General features: G+C 42.0%; 2 protein-coding genes across 5 annotated transcripts in view; both read right to left on the minus strand.

The window, feature by feature from the left end:
- Positions 1–21764, minus strand: part of CHCHD4 (coiled-coil-helix-coiled-coil-helix domain containing 4) — a 352177-nt gene that overhangs the window by 36271 nt on the left and 294142 nt on the right. The gene's annotated exons all lie outside the window — the stretch shown is intronic.
- Positions 229–21695, minus strand: XPC (XPC complex subunit, DNA damage recognition and repair factor). Of its 4 annotated transcripts, none has more exons than XM_075073199.1 (16): positions 20782–21692; positions 16167–16374; positions 15009–15124; positions 13279–13402; positions 12453–12537; positions 10800–10957; positions 10473–10593; positions 8711–8800; positions 7112–8005; positions 6457–6617; positions 6239–6320; positions 5611–5745; positions 4750–4919; positions 4261–4354; positions 3366–3455; positions 229–1887 (listed from the first exon to the last, which is right to left on the minus strand). In XM_075073199.1, the coding sequence occupies exons 1-16, from the start codon at positions 20894–20896 to the stop codon at positions 1675–1677; spliced, it is 2856 nt and encodes a 951-aa protein (XP_074929300.1). In that variant the 5' UTR covers positions 20897–21692; the 3' UTR covers positions 229–1674. The 4 variants fall into 4 exon arrangements, with proteins under 4 accessions (XP_074929300.1, XP_032640194.1, XP_032640195.1 ...); XM_032784303.2 differs by lacking the exon at positions 20782–21692 and adding an exon at positions 19893–20755; XM_032784304.2 differs by lacking the exon at positions 20782–21692 and adding an exon at positions 19889–20755.

Consider the following 21764-nt stretch of genomic DNA (forward strand, 5'->3'; position numbering starts at 1 on the left):
CAGCTTTCGTTTAAAAAAAAGTTTAATATGAACCCTAAAAGCTCCAAGAGCAGAATGTAAAGAAACCCAAATGTACGTGTTTTGAACACTCAGGACTGATGATACTGCTGATGGAATACAGAAGTGTGAGAACTAAGCTGCCTCAAGTCACTGCTTTTTTCCTTTACTAATTGTTCATTGGGAATACAGATAAGTGACCCACAGAAATAACAGGGACCATGCACAAGATTGATCTTTGCAAACTTTATTTTTTTCCAAAAATTCAGTATAAAAATACTTTTCTAAATATACATAAGTACTAAAGCTTTTTTGTCTTGCATTTTTAACCTCTCCGCTAGGATTACAATGAGTTTGAGCTTGTGGCATAAGGCAAGGAAGCAGCAGGCTCTTAACATTACTGTATTCCTCCCATAACTAGGAGTTGAAGAGACATTTAGGTCCATTTAGGCCCAACTATAGGTTTTCTAAAAATAACTACAGTCTCATTTCATTTTTAAAAAAAATCCCATAAACAGTTTGCATGGATTTAAACATTCCTTTACAGTGCTGCAGAGAAAGTGAAACTTGTTATGTATAGACAATAGGTAACAGTTTCAAAAGAGCCCAAGTCCCACTGACTTACTTCTGGTCATGGTGCTCTTGCAAATTTTGCCCCAAACTAAAAGTTCCTTGTCTGCTTTCATTGTCCAAGCTATGCCATATGCAGACAGTCAACAAACATTAAGGGTGACAAGTCAGTTATTTTAGTTTAATGATACCGTGGTGACAATATAAAAAAAATATTTAAAAAATGCAACATGACAGTGTCCCAAATTATCTCAAGACTTTTCTCTCTAGAAAGGATTATGGAGGCAGGGAAAAGATCAAGGACTGAAAAGTAAAATAAGTCAAAAACTACGCTCAAGAAATCTGTCCTTTGCAAAACATGTAAATATTAGGGATCTGCCAGGTTCTGAGGTGCTACTTGATTCTTTACATTTCCCCTCTTGTGATGGACTACAAATGTGAATAAAAGAATCTATTGCACTGCTGATTTGAAACAATATGGGTTAACTACCTATAGCGATAATAGGCCAACAACAGAGAACACAAGGGACTGACTCCTGGATAGCAGCTACACATGCTTCTGTTTGTCAGTAAACAAGACTTGGGGGAAGGAGATTGTGAAAGTGATGCAGAAATAGGTACACTGTAGGGTGACAATACTTGTCAAAGGGGAAGAACAGCTGCAACGGGTCACTCGTCTCAGAAGGTATATGATATCGACAAGTCTGTTCCTCAATGACTCCACAAATAAAAAAAGGTTACCCATGACTCCAAAAGAAATGATAAATCCAGTTTCATCTTTTTAGAACTCTTAATGCTGGATCAGGGAGAAAGGCTTGAGATTACACTATGGAGAGAGTCCATCTCTGACTACCAGAAATGCTTATACACTGGAGGGCTGAAACCACACACCGGCTGGTATGATCCTGTTGTGATGTGTTTATCTACAGCCACATCTGCTCTTTGCTCTAGCTACATAATTATGACTCATTCGGTCCCAAGTAGGCAACTAGTAGAAAACAGCAAACATTTTCTAGCTCTAAAATTATTTACAAGATAGTTTTAAAGAAACCACCTTTGTCCTTGCATCAGGGAATTGAATGTAAAGGGTTTAGCACTCAGTTCTGGTCACAACTTCTCAAAGGGGAACAAGTGCGCTTCTTCTCCTCTCTTTTCACGCTTGCTCCTTCTGCCTTTTTTCTCTTTTCTTTGTTCATCCACTTGTCGATTCTGAGGCCAAGAAACAACCACATCTTCGGCTGGAGTCTCTGAACTTGGCTTCCCTTCTTCATCAGAAGAAAATCCAGCTCCTTTCTCTATCATGGAGCCAGATGCCTCACTCTGGAAAAGATAAGCATGAATATTAGGGGCAGACATGCCAAACCCACAAAAAAACCCACAGAAATTGGATTTGTTTTTGGCTTAATTGGCTTGTGAATTGCTTGTTGGCTTGTAGCTTGTTTGGCTTGTAGCTTGTTTTTTTCGATCAGCTCCTGGCAAGGAGGGGAAGAGAGTCTGGGGTGCACAGCAGGCCCACCACAGTCTTCACACTGCACCCTGGGGAGATCTAGTCACAGAATACTGGGGTTCTTAGGGACTGGCTTGTTTGGGCCTTGTTTTGAAATGGGATTAGCTTGATTTTTGGCTGATCGTGAAAGTCTGGGTGCTTATTTACCACGTGAAAGTTGGCAACTGTGGTTAAGGGGTCTTTTTTTTAAGAGTCCTTTTTTGTCATAATATAGTCTCATCACCACGGAACATGCTGCTATAGTTAGCAGGAGTGATCTGTAACAGACAAGCAGTACATTTTATGTAATTCTCTACACAAAGCAGTATCAGTCCATGTCTTATACATGCAGCATTAATTCAAGTTCAGAAAGAATAATCACTAGGTCAAGAGAGTGTAAGAAGAAACCAACTTTAAAATCTGACATCACCATGCATTAGGAAAAACATACTTAAGGACAGAATCATTTCACTTCATAACCCAAACCAACACAGGTTACTTTGCTCCTCTGAAAACTACGTGTGGTTTGGACTTAGAAATCCAACATATGATGTGGATATGTCAGAAAAATAGGGCCATAATACAAAACCATGTTGCCTGGTTGCGGAGTGCTCATCTTCTGTTAAATAGGGATGAGATTTCAACTGACATGATTGAGCTGAATTCTTGTTCAAAAGCCCCTATGAGCTCCTATTCAAAGTCAAAGAGAAGAGGGGAAGAAAGCTTTGCATGAAGAGATTTTGGAAGTTCTGTGATGTACCAATTGAAAATTTACGATTTTGGATATAAAGCAAGACAGGGTCAAACGCTGCTAAAGATTACATGCTTTATCCGTCAAATGACTAAGCATGTAGTGACCTTGACCACCACCAGCAGTGTTGAGAGAGATGTAATTAGTCTGCATCAACAGAGAGGACAGCAATGGTGCTCAGTTAGCTTCATCTGCTATGACAAGCCCAGAAGTGTGTTCACAGGCTGCAATTAACATATGGAAAGGCCAAAGTGAGCATTAGACAAGTTACAATGTTAGGTATATTTTAAAATGAATTGACAAAACATTTAGTGGGGGTTCTTGGGCCCCCCCACCTTTGACCATCACAAGGGTCAAATCCTGCTCACATTAATCATTTGAGCTGTCCCATGAGTAAGAAGAGATTGTAAGAACTGAGGGGGAAAAACCAGATTCAAGAATCCAGTGCAAATTCCACTGCTACCATTTTCCTGACAGGTCTTAGCACTGCCTGGCAGGCAAATTCTGCCTTGGAAAACTCCTTAGTCCTTACTGGTAGGAGATATACACACAGATTCTTACCTTTCTGTAGTAGCGCTGCTTCAGTCTCTCTCTTATGACAAGTCCTTTTGCCAGCAATTTCCAGTTCCCCAGTGCTCTCTTCTCTCTTTTCTATGTGCAATTGTTATTTCAAAAAAAGAAATCCTTAAAGTCAGGAATTCTGATATATTCAGAACCATACAAACAGTCTTCGGTGTTTAAACAAAATGGAGAAATTCTGTATATTAATTTAAATGTATTGCATCACTCCTGAGCATTCAGGAGGCCTATTAACCAAACAATATATTTTAAGAGGTATCTGTTTGTACAAGAATCATTGTATGTATTCCATCATATAACTTTATACCATTTTACTCACTATCAGCACTGCACCCAGTATGGCTTTTTGCAAAGTCACATCTGACAAGCCCAGCAGTGTCAGGATTGGTCAGTACTTGTATAGGAGGCCCGAAAAGAACATGTCAGTAGATGCTGCAGGATATGGGGCATTCGTCTTTGAGTCATGAATTGGGCACTTTTCTCAAAGTCAGTACTGAATCAATGCCCCACTAACCAGGACTGCTGGAAGGGCCATCATCTGGATTAAATACAACAATGATGTCATGGCCATTTATCATTTTTGAATGAGCAGGGCTGCTGGCCCTCCTTCCCTGGCAAATTCCAACTTGAGTAATTATATTGTGCCTAAAATTTAGCCCAGGATATGGACAGAGTAAAGTGCTTTGGGATCCAGCTGGGCAAGTGGTTCTACTGAAATGTAAGACTGTGACCACTAAACATTTACATTGGCTCAGCTCTGTGTTTAATGCTTGCCGGGCCCCCACGTTTGACTGTTATTTTATATAACCGTAAGTGAAGTGACTTATTGTTCAATTGTTCAATATAAAAACAAAGACCCTGTGAAAACAATTCTCACCTCCTTTTCCCTCTTTTCTATCTCTGCCTGCTCATTCTCCCAGGCTGCGATGAGCACCTCTTTGTATTCTTCACAGACTATGTAGCCATCAGTGCTGGAAAGGAGAATACATTCACCTATCAGTTTGTGCACCCGTAAAACAGGCCAAGTGCTAGAGGAAGAAAGGAAGCCAGCCAATACATATCGATGCATCATAGACAAAGACTACTGAGTATTGACAGAAAAAGCAGAGTATCTCACATGACGCATCTGCAAGGGTGGTTTCCCTACTCTTTCAGAGCAAGAGCAGGCTGCTAATGGAAATGAAAGGACAGGCTGTTGAGCTGAATTCTGTGATATCATGTGCCACAGCTTGCTCTGAGGTGTTCAGCCTCTACAGCAGCTGACAGTGAAAATGGCATGGTATCGCCCCTTAGCAAGGAGCACCCACCATACAGTTTACAAAATCCTCACAGGTCAAACAAACCAGAAAGCAGGCACATCACATACACTGGGTGCGAGTAGCCACCGTGAAAATCAAATCCAGTGATGGCTTGAACACAGTCAATGTCCAATTTCCGTGCCACTCTATGCAGGTTGGGAAGCTTTAGCTGCACACAGCCTATTGGTAACATACTGGGCAGGAAGAGATACACGTTTCCATATTCATTCCGGGGAACCTGTTATCGAGAAATTAAAATAAAAAGTGAAGCTCATGCTCAGTCAGAAGATGAATGGAAATTTCTGCTCTTATTCAGAAATAGATACATTACAAGTGTCTGCTTAGTTATCCTTATTCTGAATGTCTGATTAGCAACACTCTTGCAACAATTCTTCAATAGTCAGGACACAAGCGGTATTTTCAGACATTAGCCTACATTTTGCAACTACACTGACAACCCTGGTTTATGGTTACCATCTGTGCTTTGTAACTAAGGGCTTGAAAATTAAAAATGAAAATTAACCCAGAATATGGTAGGGTGTGAATTTCAAGCAGATTAACTATTCCCAATTTTCTCCATAGGTGGATGCTCTTACACTGGAACAAGAGTGCCTTATTCCAAATTAACTTAATTCACTTCCAAAGTTAATCAAGAATAACTCCCCATGTTTGCAAGCCCTGAATTGCAGGCACAGAACTCCATAATTATTTCCAGTCGTAAAAATGGAGGCCTACTTAAGGTGGGACTAAAATTTGGGCAGTTAACCAACATAATCTACAAATCCCAGAACTTTGGGATCCAGAAGCTGCAGACTGATCTACCACTAACACAAAGATGCTCTAGAAAAATAAAGCCTGGGTCTTCATTCCAGATTTTTCATTCATCATACACACACACACACACACCACCTCTCTTCCCTCCTGCCTACCCTTCCGTCGACTGCCACAGGAGGCTGGTACTCTTCCGTCTGCCACAGGCCAAACAGCCCCAAATCCTTTTTCTCCCTGTTTGAAGGCTCTGCCAGTCGTGCTTTCCTTGCCTGGTTGGAATATCCTATCACCATCTGTGTAAACACAATGGCTGCATTTGTCACACTTTAGAAACAGACACTAATCTGGGATCTCAGATTTTATTTGGGAGACCGAAAGAGAAGGGTATGGGAGGAAAGGAGTGCTCTTTCTATAGCTTTGACATCTGTAACTTACAGCTTATGCTTGATGCACCTAGGCACATTGTGAGCAAGTTGGGGCCAAATCTTCTAATTCAAGGAAGGATCCTGGAAGGCTCAGAACAGAATCTAACAAGTGCAGTTCTGCTAGGCAGGAGACCTCCAAACAGGGATGGTCCCTGAGTGCGTGAAGAGCACACAGCGGAGTTGGTGCATGGCTGACTGACGGATCCACAGCAGCAGGGCAGCTCCCTGCAGCCTGGAGGGAAAGAATCCCCCCCACTACCCCCCCCAGTGCAAATATTGTCTGTGCAAAAGGTATAAAAGCAAGGACTATTTATCCAGACAGGGCAGTGCAGTGCAATGACATCATTCCAAGCTCCCTTACCTTATAGGGCACTTCCCCAATCCTCACCACTCGAGCTTGCTTCAGCCAGGTGTCCCGGGAGTGCAGTGTGTGCACACAGTCTCTAAAGAGGCCAGAACAAAAGCAACTGTCTACACTCTTTCAATCGATTGCAAAAATACACAGAACTGTCTTGTTGATGTTCAATCAATTTAGCTACCTATATAATTTTTACAATATCACAAGCATGTATGTCTCACCTGGAATATACTGCCTCTCCTCTGCAGTATCCTAGGATAGCAGCAGTCTCAGGGTAGATGGCCTCATATTTCAGGATATGCCTCTTCAATGCATAAAGAGGGTGATTTTTATACTCTCCAATGGCTGTTGGCAGCGGCTGGTCTTGAAGCTTAACTAGAAACTGCATGACCCATGCAAATAATAGTGAATTTAATGGTCTTTTACACCAGCATTTTACAAGAAGAAGAAAGATTGTACTATAAACTTGATCGCCAAAAAATCAGAAACTCATACAAAAGCAGGTAATCCAAATGACCAAAGGCATCCCTGGTGTATCTCCTTTGGTGTTGATGGAATTACACCACAGATGAACTTGGTCCAAAGTGTTTAATGACAAGGGCAATGCTGTTCTATGCGACAAGTTACAAATGGGTCTGTCCTCTGCATTTGTTCTCTCCAGATTCTCTCCTAAACAGCCTCCATTTTATTTTATTTCTTGTAACTAACATATATACATTCCCCTTAGTGATCCCAGATTTAACATATGTACATATGAATACAGCAAATATTCTGGCACCAAATCCCAGCATCCCTTCTCAGGGAGTTTTGCCAGACTCGGGATGTCAGGATTTGGCTTTTGGTATGAAATGACCTGAATGTCTGGTGCCCATTTACCTCCTTTTCTTCCTTCTTCTCTCTTTCCACAAAGGGGCTTCTATATGGTTCCAGCGTGTCTTCCCACCACTGGGGATCCACACGACATTTCCTTGTCAAAGTCATCCATGCTGGGTCATACCTTTGTGTTACGTCCTTTACGTGCCCATTGCTGTCAATCCCCACAATATAGGAAATTGGCTTGGTGGCATATTTGAAACACAGAGAGGGCTGGTCAACGATGCCACGAACACAGTCCACACACACCCACCTGTCTTCCCGCTCAACAAAGATTTCCAACCACTGATCTGTGCCTGTCACTTTCACTACCTCCTGCTCCTCATCATCGTCACTAGAGATGATTTTGTTCCTCTTCCTGGGTGTATTAGAAGAGCCTGGAGAAGCTGCTTTTGACAGCAATTGCTCATTTCCACCTGACTTCTTGGGCCCCTTTGATTCCAAAGACCTGGGTTTCCTGCTGTTTTCAATTGCTATCCTTGCTTTGTAGGGCCCCGATGATCTCCTCTGCTTCTTAGAGACAGTTTCAAAATCCTCATCAGAGAAATGACTGTCCTCCTCCTCCGAAGCCTCAAACTCAGAATTACTGCCCTCGTCACTTCCACTCTCCTCTTTGTAAGACACTTTCAAGGTCACTCTTCGTCGGCAGCTGTTTCTGGGCATGTGTGCTCTTCCCTCTTCCTCCAGGTTACTTTCATCATCACTGGATTCCTTTTGTTCCTGGCAATCCTTGATCACCTTTGACTTACTTTTCCTTTTGGTTCCAGAGGTGTTTGATTCCTTGCAATCTCCTTCACTCCCTGACAGAGTCTCCTGTTGTTTGGCTGCTTTGCAGGAGCTTTTTCTAGATGGAGCCTTAGGTTTTTTGGCAGAATATTTCATGCAGGAGCTCTTGCCCTGAAAACAAAAGAGACTATCTTGATTTTTCTAGAGCAAACAATGTTTGTTAGACAAGCTCCAACTTCCACTAACTGGGCTAGGTGGAAGCAGAACAAAGCTTTGTGAGTACGGTACACTACTGTTAATATGCAGGCTTTAGGGAACTATAAACCTACAGTCAAACAGCTGGAGAGGGCCATTTGATGGGCTTCAAGAGGCTGTGCTCTGTGTTCCTAACCCCAGAGAAGGAAACACTGGCTAGATACATGGGGTGGCTGGCTTTAAAGGATCTGAGCTTGTTAATTAGTCTCCATCACAGATGTCAGAGATGGAAAAGACCTATTCAATCATTCAGTCCAACTCTAGTATTTCATCCAGTCTAGTTTTAGAAGTGGTAGAAGAAATTCTACAGCTTAAATCCTTGTCCCAATCACACCAGTTCAACTTGAGGTGTGGCTTTAAACTGATTTAATTTATACTGGTGCAAAGGCTGTGTGGACACTCTTACTTAAGTTAGCTAAATCAGTTTAGCATCACACCTTAAGTTAAACCATGGCAACTCTGCCCTAATACAGCTCATTGTCAGGAAGATTTTTCTGACATTCAGTCTAATTTTTTCTTTTTCTTTAACATCATGTGACACCCAACGATAATGCTCTGGGCCAGAGTGTGGACCCCTAAAATAGTCAATTCCTTTTCTTCCACAATCCCAGTGAACCCTACCTTTCCCGCTGGCTCTTTCAGGGGTATGGGTCGCAGAGACAGCACAAGCCGGCACAGCAACTGTAACGCTCGTAGAATAAGTAAAAATATCTGTTTAAGAAAAAAGAAAAAACTTGAGGTTAGGGGTGGGGAAAGAGGGTTGGTTTTGTTAAGTATGAACAGCCAGTTTAAAACCACATTGGAGCCAGATTTTAACCCAAAAGTCAGTTTCATCCAGATCTTCCAATGTGTGCTGATAAAGATTCATTTCAATTATCTCTAGTACTTACGTTGCACCCATTACCACAACGTCTGAATGTCTCACATGAATGCCTCACAATATATGCATTTAATATATTTATCCTCACAACATCCCCATGTTATAGATGAGGAACAGAGGCACAAAGAGGCTAAATGACTTGCCCAAGATTACAAAGGAAGTCTGTGGTGGAGCAGGGCCTTGCACCCTGTCCTCCCAAGTCCTAGTCTACTGCTCCAACACTGAAACGTTCTTCCTCTCAGTTCCTCATTCCTGAGGTAAATGGAGCTAAAGACGACAAAGTGGCACCTCTTTCAAGGATGGATTGACTAAATTATGTATGTTAACAAGATGTTACTATAAGAAACATCTGCCATTCATAAGGACACTGCAATGATAGTTTAGCAACTGTAAACCAGTATCAGTGGTGACCCGCTGCCTGTTTTGTTATGTGGGAGTTCAGCAGAAATGGGGAAGAATAGATACATTCAAACCAGAAGCATTCAAACTTAAGCATGGTTCACTCTGTGCTCCTCTCCCATCAATGTATGTAAGCATGATTCCTCAGTTCCTACCTAGAGGTATTTCTACATCTCCAGCCACAGCAAAGACATTCTACAACTAGACCAAGGCTGCAATTTCCCAGGTTTCCAAGGACCATGATGGACTTGTGGGCAGAATACCTGCAAAATGGTAGTTCACATGTTGCTCTCCCAAAAGATGGGAAACCTTCCCTCAATGTTCAGTTTTATGCTCATGAATTATTTTTCTTTAACCAGCATCCCCTATGTGAACTGGAAAGACATGACTCTAGTTTGCCCCCCTACCCCAGTTCCAAAGTCACAGGCTGACTTATTGCCAGATGCCTTAAAAAACAGTTGTCAGTTAAAGCCTTCAGGCTGCTCTAAATCACACCTGGCTGCCCTTGGCCTCAAGTGGTCATTCTGACTGCTGAGGATTGCCTCAGTCCAGTGACATTTTGATCACAACTCTTTTTTCAGGTAAACCCCCTAAACTGGGGACCAAGAAGGGGCTGTGTGACCCCCAGGAATTGCTTTACAAAAGAGGAGCTGGTTAATCTGTCTTTGTAGTTGCTTTGCACTGCCTGAGCAGACTCAGGGGTAATGATTTTGAATGAATGCACATACTTATCTGTGAAGCCACCAGCATCAGGACCAATTACACATTAACCCAGTTGAATATTGCCTAGAACAGAGGGCCAAAAATCACCATGTCTTCAGTTGGGTATAGCTTAGAACCAGGGCCTAATCACAGCAGGACCTCAGTGAGTGCTTGTTCAGGTTATAAGGCACATATGTCATTCAAAGCACAGAGGCTATGTTTAAAACAGAAAAAAAATAAAAGAGAAAGTTAAGGCCCAGAGATGACCTATCAGTTTTCTTCAAATCCAGCTCCACCTCTTGAACCTAATCTGCGACCTCTACAGCAGCAATACTGCCCCAGTGATCTGGCATCCAAACCCAGCAAGCAACCTCAGGAGCTTCCAGACTTCAAGTCACTCACATGGACCAACTCTTCATCATCTCTTGCAGCATAGATGGCAAAGCGCCTCTCTAAAGTGGACTGCAGGTTCTCTCGATCATCAATAGAGAGTTCAGTGTTGATAGTGAAGGTTGCAAAAAACCTTGAAGAATGAAAAATTCACCTTAGTGTCCAGTTTCCTGAATGACTTCTTCATAGTTCACCCCTCCCTTAAAAAAAAAGGGGGGGGGGCGCGGATTTTCCCCAAACTAGTATTTAACAAGATAAATCACTCGAGCTTGGGTGACTACACTCATCAACCTTGATCTCTCTCACATGAGAGAGCTGGATTACAAGGGAGGTTCTTACCATTTCACTAATTTGGAGAGGTAGAGAACGTCTATACGACCTGCAGGTACTTTAGTGAAGTGGGTGGGGATGACGGAAAGGCCAATAGCCTGAAGATCTGGCTGGTTGCAGACCCTGTTCCTATGGAAAACATTTGCTAGCAAACATAGTAGGTGAACCTGGAGGAGACAGAAAATAGGTTTTAAGATTGAAACAGCCAGTGTGTTTGGCACAGTTAATGACTTTACTCCTCCATCAACAGCCAGGGATAGGGCAAATACAAAGGCTCTTCAGCTAATACAACAAGCCATATTAATTCAGGTGCAACACCATCACAGTTAACATACCAGTATGAATCTGACTCAATAGCTATATGAGGAAGGAGATGCCAAGATTCTCAAAGGAGTTGTGGCCACGTAAGCCAGAGGAGAACGTGGCCTTTTGTGACTACAATTTCTGTAGCCTCTGTTGGAACAGCATAAATTCTGTCTTTCAAATTATCAGTTCTAAGATCTTTGTTTCAATTCCCTCTCCATGACATAATTAGGGAAGTGAAATAAGGATAGCTAAAATAGGAGGAGCAGATTTTAAACTATACCTGAAATTAATGCACAATGAAATGCCAGTTAAGTTCCCTTTTTGACAGACATGTGTCCATCTGCCATCTGGAAACACTGATGAGCTTTGTTTAAACACTTCCCGCCGTTTGTTTTCTAGGACTAGGCACAAAACAGATAGAAAACCAACTTTGTGTCTTTTCCCTTTTGAAAGAACTGTCATTGCTTCACCTGAAAGCAGAAGCAATATTCATCTCCAAAGACAATTTCAAAGTCAAAAACTAGTTCTTATTTTAAATACTTTTCATTGTACTGGATTTCCCACCCTTTTCCCATAGCCAGTACAGAAACAGAAGCTGGAAGGAGATCTGCTAATAACAAAACAATTGTAAAATTATGTACATATGCCTTCCTAATTTAACTCAATGTATCTAGATACTTATCTGGCTACCTTCACTATATCTGTGTACTACACAATAATGAGTTTACTCTTGCAACACTCTAGTGAAGTAGGAAAGTCATATCCTTAGATCTAGCAATAGGGAACTGAGGCATAGAGGAAATCTGTGTCAAAACAGAAATTGAACCCAGATCTCCTCAGCCTCAGTGCTCTGAACACAAGGCCATCTTACCCTTCAGTGCTCCAGAGGAAGGTGATAAAGGCCCTGATTCTCAAAAGCTATTTAAGTACTTAACTCCCATTGATGTAAATAGGAGTTAGGTGCCTATATACCTTTGAGGATCTGGATTAAAATCCCTTTGGTGCTCATCAGTATCACCAGCCCCAAATGTGATGAATAGTTTAACTCCATAAATATGAGCAGGAATCACCCCAGTTCAGTAGCTAATCTTATACACACCACTGACATCGATTCATTCCTGAATTCCAGTAATGCATTCTCCAAGCAGCAGGGAACTCCATATGATGGTCAGAGAGAAACCTGTATGTGAATTTGATTGGAACTCTGCTTTCCTTTTAATTTCTAGGCATGTCCATAGCTCATACAGATTAGAATTGGCTCTAAATGTCATTGTGCCTTTTCAATCACATACCACAACTGTTCCGAAGTCTTCATGATCTGTACCTTCTCTGCCACATTGCTTCTGTGACCCTCACCTTATGTGTATCTTCATGAACCTCCTTGTTGAAGCGTTTCATCATTCTCCGGAGATAGGTCTCAAACTCGGCTTTCCTTTTCTCTCTGCAAAGTGTTATAAAATAAATGAATGCTGTAATGCTCTATGGACCTACCATTCCAGATTCCTGACCAAGACTCGGAATAACCAAATGTGTCAGAGAATCAATTCCAGGTTTTATACTAAGACCCTAGCATGCTTTGGGAGAATTCAGTCAATTCTATGCAACAGTTATGAGGTGCAGATGTGATTAAAAAACTGTGAGCTCTTCATACCTTACTACTGAGACTTAGTGCCTTAATTTAAAGAGCTGTCAGTGTAAGGAGGTACAGCAAACTAACAACAAAAAATACTTAGTACTTATTTAGCACTTTTTATTAACTAATTAACTAACTACTCAACCCTCCCAATACCCATGTGAATTAGGAAAGAAAAATACAGCATACAGGTAACAAGATTCTACCTGTAACTAGGATTCATAGATCTATAAGACCAGATGTAAAATCTTAGCCTCGATACCCAAACTTGTGACAGGATATAAGAGGGCTGTTCCTAACTGAATTTACAGACAGGGTACTACTATATTAAAACATCTTATGGAAATGGGAAAAGACAAAGAAGATATATACCGGGGTGGCCAACCTGTGGCTTCGGAGCCACGTGGCTCTTCAGAAGTTAATATGCGGCTCCTTGTATAGGCACTGCCTCTGGGGATGGAGCTACAGGTACCAACTTTTCTGGCTCTTTCCTGGCTCTCCTGCTCTACGCACTGGTCTGTGCTGCCTCCCCTGTATAACTGATCTTACCTTCTCTGTCTTTTCTTTGCCTGCTCTGGAGTTTCAATTTCTATCTCAACTGGTTTGCTGGGCAACACCAGTGCAGGAAGGGCAGCAGCTTCTCCTGACTTACCCAGGACAGGATCTTCGAGTTCTGGAAATGTAAAATTAAAATTAATACCCATGGAATCAATGGCTCTGGGGAGTCTCTCCTTTCTAATTCATCTGTTCAAACGTAGCCAAAGTCGGACTGGCAAAAGTCGCTGCCATTTGGTGTCTCTTCAGTAACCTTTGTTAAATATTGGATATTCTGTATCTAAGGTATTCACGGAATGCCAATTGCTTTAGTATCAAGGTATTGACTCAGTCCAGTTTCTAGAAGACAGGTCTCCCTTTCACTATACTACCATCACAATCAAGCCCCTTTATCAGAAAGTCCATAGAACAAATAATTACTTCAAAATTGGGTTGAGGAACATTGGTGGAGCAGCATAAGGGAAGCTTTGCATTGCTATGGGCCGTGCTAGGTTTGTTGTGGAGACACAGCACTTGGGTTTCAGATCTGTCTCTATGGCACCTTGCAAGTACACTACATTTAGACAGTTATTTGTAAAATAATCTTCATTAATGTTTTTGTGGACTAGGTGCTCCACATTAGGTGGGAGCTGAAAATGCAGCTCTCTCTACAGCACTGCAGCTCTATTTAAAGTAACATTTTTTGGGACTCTACCAAGTGTCCTGTGGTAGAGAGATATTATTACGTATTGTAACAATGTTAAAATTCTACCATAGCCGTCGTATTCTCAACTTCACCCTTCAGCTTTTGGAGCTCCTCTTCCCTTGGTGCCTTAGTCTCAGTGAAAGATTTAGCCTGAATGTATCAGTTCAAAAGGACTGGCAAGACTCAGGAGTGTTTTTAAGTACAGAGTTCACTTCAGTAGGCATACATTTACAGCTACAATACAATACAGTACAATTCTGGTCTTCATAGCCTGGTTTGATGGCCAGCTAAATGGTATCTGACTGAATGACTTAACTTGCCCAGTCCCCATCTCTAGAAAATCACAGTCTGATTCTTCTGTTGGACTCATTCTAAGCTTCTCTCAGCATAAGGTGATATTGCATATTTACAAATAGTTCAGGAAGTGCAACATATTGGGTAGCAGCATTGCTACACATGTTAATAGGTGTCAGGTGCATAAAATGCAGAGCTGTTCTGCTCACAGACACTGGCAGCCAAACTAGGTGGGTCTTAGTAACACCAACTAACATACATAAAAGGGTCCCTAGTGTCTTTCTGAGGCAGACTGAATGAGGGGCAGGATAGAGAGGTTCTGCAGGAAGGAATCCTACACGCAGGGGCAAATTCTGCTAGGAACCTTGTGTTATTTAAGTAAGCAGTAAAGGAAATTTCAGAAAAGGGGTATAGCTGCTCTTTTAGCCACTGTTTGTGCAAGAATAATATGAGGCTAAAATGCCCCCTGCTGGTAAGTATATTAATTTTAGTTTGGACCCATCTTTAAACACCCATGAACATTGAGATGTTCAAAATCTTGACCTGTATATTAGATTAGAATCTTTATAAATATTTATATGAGATTCATTTTAAAAAAAATCTATAGCTGTAATAGTGACTGCAGAAACTATCTGAATCCAAGAGAGAGGTTGCATCAGAATCAAATAAATCATCACCGAGAACAACAGCATATGACACTATTTAGAGCATAATAGTTGATAAGGCCACTGTAAAAGGCTGTTACCTTCCACATCCTCCCACTCATCCTCACTTCCATCATCATCATCTTCATTCATTTCTTTTTTAATAGTTGACTGTCTCTTCAAAGTCATTTCCTTCTGAGAGGGGCTTGATAAAGCGCTATAAAGTTTACAAAAAACAAAAAAAGGCTGTAAGAGTTAGTGTGTAGTTTGTTTAAAAATTGGAGGAAAATATTAAAATAATAGAAAAACAAATACAATGTAACTGTATTAAAAATAACAGCTGCAAAGCCTTAAAATATTTGACAAGCAAAGCACAAATGCAAAGAATGTATTTGTACTTGTAAAGTAAAACATCTTAGGGAGAACAGTAAACGCGGGGAAATATTCTTCCCAGGGCAGTGTGTAATGTTAGGTCCCCATCCTGTAAGGATCTTCATGGAGATGGATACCTGCACGCTCAAAAGGTCCCAGGGCAATCAATGGGGCTCTACATAGATGCAAAGATTCTGTCCCCATATAACATTTTGCAGGACCAGGGCCTTACAGAATTCATGCATTGAACTGTTAATCTTGCTGAAGCCTCATCAGTATAAGAAGAATAGGAATTAGAACTGTGTCTGTTTTGCTGTTTTAGTAAATTTTGTTCAGGTTGGCCAGTGAAACAAGATCGATCAATTTCATTTCCTGCTATTAGTCCATACAAAAGGTTTTATTGACAGTTTTTAATACAAATGTCATAGAATCAAAGAAGTGTAGGACTGGAAGGGACCTCAATAGGTCACTTAGTCCAGTCCCCTGCACAGAAGGCAGGATTATTACTTCCTCTGTTGCAATTTAAGCCCATTTCTTCTTGTCATAGGGTTACATTCCTCCTCCCTACCGTCATTTAAAAGACAGACAAACCTGAATTTTCAGCCTAAATTACTTGACAACTCTTGTATAAAATTACAATTATTTGCATTAAAACTTGGAAAAGTCTCAAATATTAGCTTTCCACCTAGAATGAATTCCAACAGCCTGATCCTGCAAACTACCATGCACCTAAATAACTATGCTCAAGTGCATATTGGAACTATGAGGTTATTAGTGTGAGTAAAGGAACTTGTGTGTACATGCAAGATCAGGCTCTAACTAAACACATTTAAAAGGGAATACAATATTGTTCCAGACTGTTAAACTGATGCTGTAGATTAACTTACCTGCACATTTCCCCTTTGTTATGATTCCCTTTGTTTTTTACAGCTATGTTATTTTCCTCCTTCACTACTGATTTTGCTCCTTTTTGCCTTGAAGATCTACCTGGTGGGCTATGACCTTCAGTGTCATGATCTCCTTTCTTCTTATTATTTCCATCAGGAACTTTTGAGAGATTCTTCTTCATATTGGGCTTTTCCTCTTCAAAATCATCTGAAATGGATCAGAGGGGAAAATACATGTCAAAGAGCAAAATCCTAGCTCCACAGGACAGAGTAATAAAACTCCCAACAAATTCTAGGGAGCCAGCACATCACTCACAGGCTGAAAGGAAAAACGAAGGCTTAAAATGAACATACTGCCTATGAGAATATTTTCATAACAAATGTGAAGTGTTTACCAAAAAGTGCATTTAAAGCAAAACCATCAGGGAAATGTAGCAGCCCAATATACACAAGATATACAATAGCTGCCCTTACCTATGATGGTGGATGAAAAACAAATATTGTACTCACCTATCGCAAAAGGCTTTTTTCCCAGACAAGTGGAATTTTGCAAGACTGATTTAAAGCACCTCTTTTCTGAAGATTCTCTCATAACAATAGCAAGACGCTTTCCGCATCACACCTGGGTGAAACAACAGTGCCCACTGTGATGGGTGCATTATGCACATATGAGATTGGACTGATGGGCACAATCCCCTCATGCAATGTGCCAAGTTTTTCTCCTTTTTTAGAATATGGCATGGTTTCACAGAATTTATTTTATTTGGTATCCAGTATATAGGAATAGTTATGTCATATCTATAAGAGGTTTCCAAAGCCACTCTCTGTAAGGAAAAAAAATGCCAGTTACCTAATCCCTTATGGGTTATCCGACGTTCCAGGGAGGCTGCTGGCGTCCAAGCGTTTCTGAAAACACTCCGTTACTCTACTCATGCATGTAGCCCCTCTGAAGTAAATGCATAAATAATAGTGCCATTTGTATGAAGTTACTTATGTGCTTAACTATTTGCAGGATCAGGCCCACAGATCAGTGTATTCTGGGTCAGTATGTTAGGGGACTTATTCCTTCACTCTCTCACTTCCCTGGTCCTTCTCACATGAACAGAGAGAAACAAAATCCGAAGTCCAAAGGTGCAAACAATTCAACGTTTACTGGGATGAACTTCCAGCAAGCATGATTCTAGTTTCCTTACTTAGTGTCCCCCTTCCCAGCTCTGACACCACAGAGCCTTGCCTATGTCCCTGTTCTTGTTCCCATCCCCTGTTCTCATTCCCCCTTTAGCAAAACATGATGCCAGTTCCCCCATCCCCAGTCCCTGTTCTCATTTCCCCCCCACACTTCCTGATTGACTGCAAACTATATAGTAAAACTTGATTAAGGTATAGCTAAGCAGAATTCATTTTACTGAAATTTAACTAACCAATCCTAACATATTGTAACGTTATTTAACCAATTATATTCCATCACCTTCATTGATTTACACCCACCAAAATCAATTATACAGCAGACAGGAACAATTACAGAACCAGACAGAAACAATGCAAATAAACATGCAGAATACAGAAGTGAGGATTTCACAACTACATCTATACAGACACAAGGGTTGTCTATTGATAAGTGAGTTCTCGCCAGACAGGATGCTATCTTCTAGGCTCTTCCCTTTCTCTGGAGGTGATAGAAATCTCAGGGCAGGATTGTATTCCTCATAGCCCAACAGCACCTTATTTCAATGTGACTAGTTTGGAATGTGAGGATGTGACCATACACTTCCCAGCTTATGGCTGCCTAACTACATCTTAGCTGACAGCCTTAGCCTGTCACAGTAAGAGAAGGCCACTCCACAGACAGTGATCTTTGATTCTTTCTTTTATCTCTATAACTAGCTAAGTGATAAGAATACACCTAAATTCTTAAAGTATAGGCCTTTGCAGACAGGCCTGAATATCTATTTCCTAACACAGTACAGCAGAGAAACACCAGTCAATGTAATTTTGAAGTAGCTGATTTTTTTCCCCAATGCTATGTTTATAATAATTTACTAGCTGAATATTCTTCTGCCTGTAGCTGTCTTTGTAATGATCCCACTTTGAAGAAAGCTTTGAAGGTCACTTTTAAGATCATTTGCATGTGAAGAGCTAGCTGCAGGATTAGGACCTACATTTTTATTTCCTAATAAGTAGAGATTATCTGTTATAAAATTACAGCTTCTGAAAGAAGCAAGAAAACTAGAGAGATCTCTGTTAACTCTGCTTATCAATTTTACTGAAACAAGCTTTCTTATTTCAAGTCAGTTCACATACGACCAAGCAATTACAAACCAGTGCAACAACTGTAAATATATATCAGAAGCAGAGTTGCCAACTCTTATGATTTTATTGCAAGTCTTGCAGTATCTGCTGTTCAAGGCACTGCAGAACTCACAACACCGGGGGGAGGATGGGAGCTAAGGTACCACCTTTGCACCCTCTTCATACTGGACTGCTATGGAAGCTAGAATGACCCCCAGCATAACATAGGCAGATAAGCAAAACTTGAAAACGTGACCTAAATGTACGATAAATAATAAATAACAACACTTCAGAAGACAAACAAGAAGACTTTATGTTTTTACAATCTTGTGATTTTTAAGCCAATACTATGCATTCTGGGGGCCTGAGTCATGGGTTTGAACATCTGGGATTGGCAATACTGCAATGGTTGGTGGGCACCCACAATGGATCCAATTCTGAGACCAGTAACACTGGTTCAAATTCAATTAAATCTTTAAAAAGCAACCTTCAGAGAAAATTTACTGAGGAGAGAGGCCTTTGTACTTTAAATATTCCATTAAAAAAAAAAAAAACAACAAAGGCCCCAATCCTGTGAACTGCTCTGACACACCACACTCCTGGGCCCACAGAGTAGCCTCCTGTCTTTAATAAGGTTTTACATAGAATGTTATTGGACCCTGGTGTCTATCAAGGCCTACACCAATTCCAAAACCATTGTTTCTTAAATGGTGAGTTTATGAGAGGCCTGATTTTTTGAGGCTCTTTGGGTATCTTCAGCTCTCACTGAACAGGAGTTACAGGTGCTGAGCACTTTGCAGGACCAAATCCAGTATGCTGGACAGAGCAGTCACAAAAAAGCAGGACACTACTCTGAAAATTTAGGGTCTCTCTCACAAGTTAATGAATGATACAGATTGCTTGGAACTCTCACCACATCATCTTCTACCCTAGTGATTCTCAGACTATTGTATTGGTGACACCTTTCACATAGCAAACCTCTGAGTGCGACACCCCCCCCCCCATAAATATATAAACAAGTGTTTTTAATTTAACACCATTATAAATGCTGGAGGCAAAGTGGAGTTTGGGGTGGAGGCTGACAGCTCGCAACCCCCCATGTAATAACCTCACGACCTCAAGTGGTCCCAACCCCCTGTTTGAGAATCCCTGTTCTACACCTACACCAGAGAGAAATAATACGCACGGAAGATGTGGTGAAGGAACAGAAGATACCATAGTATAATATTAAGTATGAGCCTGAGTGTTGGATGCACAAGAAATACAGGATCAGGCCTTAAGAGTTTATAGTGTTTCTTTCAGTTAGCCTTATCCACAAGCAGATGTACAATCAATCAAGTTCTACTATTATTTGCATTAAGAATGGTCTGAATTCCATGCTTATATTTTACACAGAGGATAATGCCCTAAAGATCTGTTGAAATGACACGCACTTACTAAAACCACCAGCAGCAATCCACCCTAGAACTTTTCATTCTTCTTAGCTGCACCTGCCAGACCAATTCATTTGATCCTGCCCTCGTTCATTGTGACAAAGGAAAGGTTTAGACATCTTGGATTCTCTACAGACAGCACTAAGAACTTCGCTCAGTTCTAGAGAGGAAACTACCTTGCTTATGTAACATCTGTACAATTTAAATGAGGCATACAAAAAAAGTTAAATCGGTCATGATCACATGATTACATATTGCATAAGGGACAACATATCAGCAGATGGAGTTAAACACTAACACTATACTATTTAGTGGCTGTGAAAAGAAATTGTGTTTTTAAAGGGGTATATCTGCTGTTTAATATTCCAAATGCTCTATTAAGCTCTAAACTGAAAACAGAGACAAAAACAATTCTAAACAAACCTTTTTTTTTTTTTTTGGTTTAAACTCCTATAAAAACCCTGTAGGAAAACTGAAGTCCCAGAATGAATGCAGCCAGAAATAAACACTAAGGGGGAAATTTGGTTTGTTCTTCACAATCTAATTAGAAATGCACTTTGGACAGCAGGCCAGAGGCTTGCAAAAACGATAACATTTAAATGAGGGGAAAGTCCAAAAAATCAAGTAAGATTTTGAATGTCCTATAGAAATATGGTACCAAAAAATCCTTCATCAGCACAGACGGATCATTTAAAAGTAATTTTTAAAGTAATTTCAAAGGCGCATGTTGGGGGAAGGGGAAATCTCGCTGACCCCCTCCAAATGAATCTCCGTCCCCCAGTCTGCAATCAGGTGCCAGGGGCTGCTTCTCTTTGATTTTATATTCTCCGTGATGCTTATGCAACTGCTTGCAACAGACGCTGGGGCAAGAAAGAGTCTATTTCTACACTCACCCTCTGATTCTCGCCTGTGAGTTTGGGGGGCCCTGGTGGCTGCTGCAGCAGGCTCTCCCTTGAACTTCTTGCTGGCAGCCTTTCGCTGCAGGGAACCTTTGCGCTTCTTGCTCATGCTGTTTCCTCTTCAAAGCTGAGTCTGTCAAGAGGCGCCACCAGAGACTGGCGGGGGGCAACGGCGGAGATGAATGCAGCCCCACTCCTTTGCAAGGCCTTTGCACGCTTGCGTACACCCTGAGGCCTCCCGTAGCTCCAGCAAAGCCCAGGGGAGGCTGGGCTTACACAGCCGGCTCCTACCACTGTTCTCTCCTCCCCTTCTGCCTGACGTCTCTTCCGTCCTGGCCGGGTGGGCTGCAGCCCGCAAGGGCGGGAGATGGCTGCACTGGTCACATCGCCTTTGTGCAGAGCTGCCTGGGGCAGGATCACGGGGCTGCCGTTGTTCTGCGCGGGGCGCTGCACAGGCCTGTCGGATGGGGCTCACTAAATGCCCCTTCTTGGCAGAGGTTGTGTCCGCTCTGCCCCAGGAACCCGTGCTCCGGGCTGGGCCAACGCCGTGTCCCCATTACGTGCCCCCCGGGACGGGAGTGACTGCGGGCAGCGGCTGGAGCGCTACGCCGGTCACACGTGCCAGTTACTTGTCTCCACTCAGCTTACAACCCCGCGGCTGCCTGGCACTAACCCGTCCCGTGCTGCCGCCACGCCCCCTGCGCCTTCCTGGGGGCAACGCTGCTGAAGCACCTGGCCCGGTGCCCGTGGGGCAGACAGGCCTTGGGCTGACCCGCGCTGGCCATTAGACAGTAATTCCAAAGGAGGCTGTGGGTACGGCCGGGCAGTGCCTCAGTTTGCCCATCTGTAACGTGGGTCTTCGCCACGCCCTTCGCGAGCCAGCGCTCACCCTACCCATCCCCCTGTGACGGGGGGGGGGGGAGGAACTGAACCAAAGCCACGCCCACTGCCCGGCCCTGCTCACACAGAAAGTCTAG

The sequence above is a fragment of the Chelonoidis abingdonii genome, chromosome 17 (assembly GCF_003597395.2).
Source record: "Chelonoidis abingdonii isolate Lonesome George chromosome 17, CheloAbing_2.0, whole genome shotgun sequence".
NCBI classification, from domain to species: domain Eukaryota; kingdom Metazoa; phylum Chordata; order Testudines; family Testudinidae; genus Chelonoidis; species Chelonoidis abingdonii.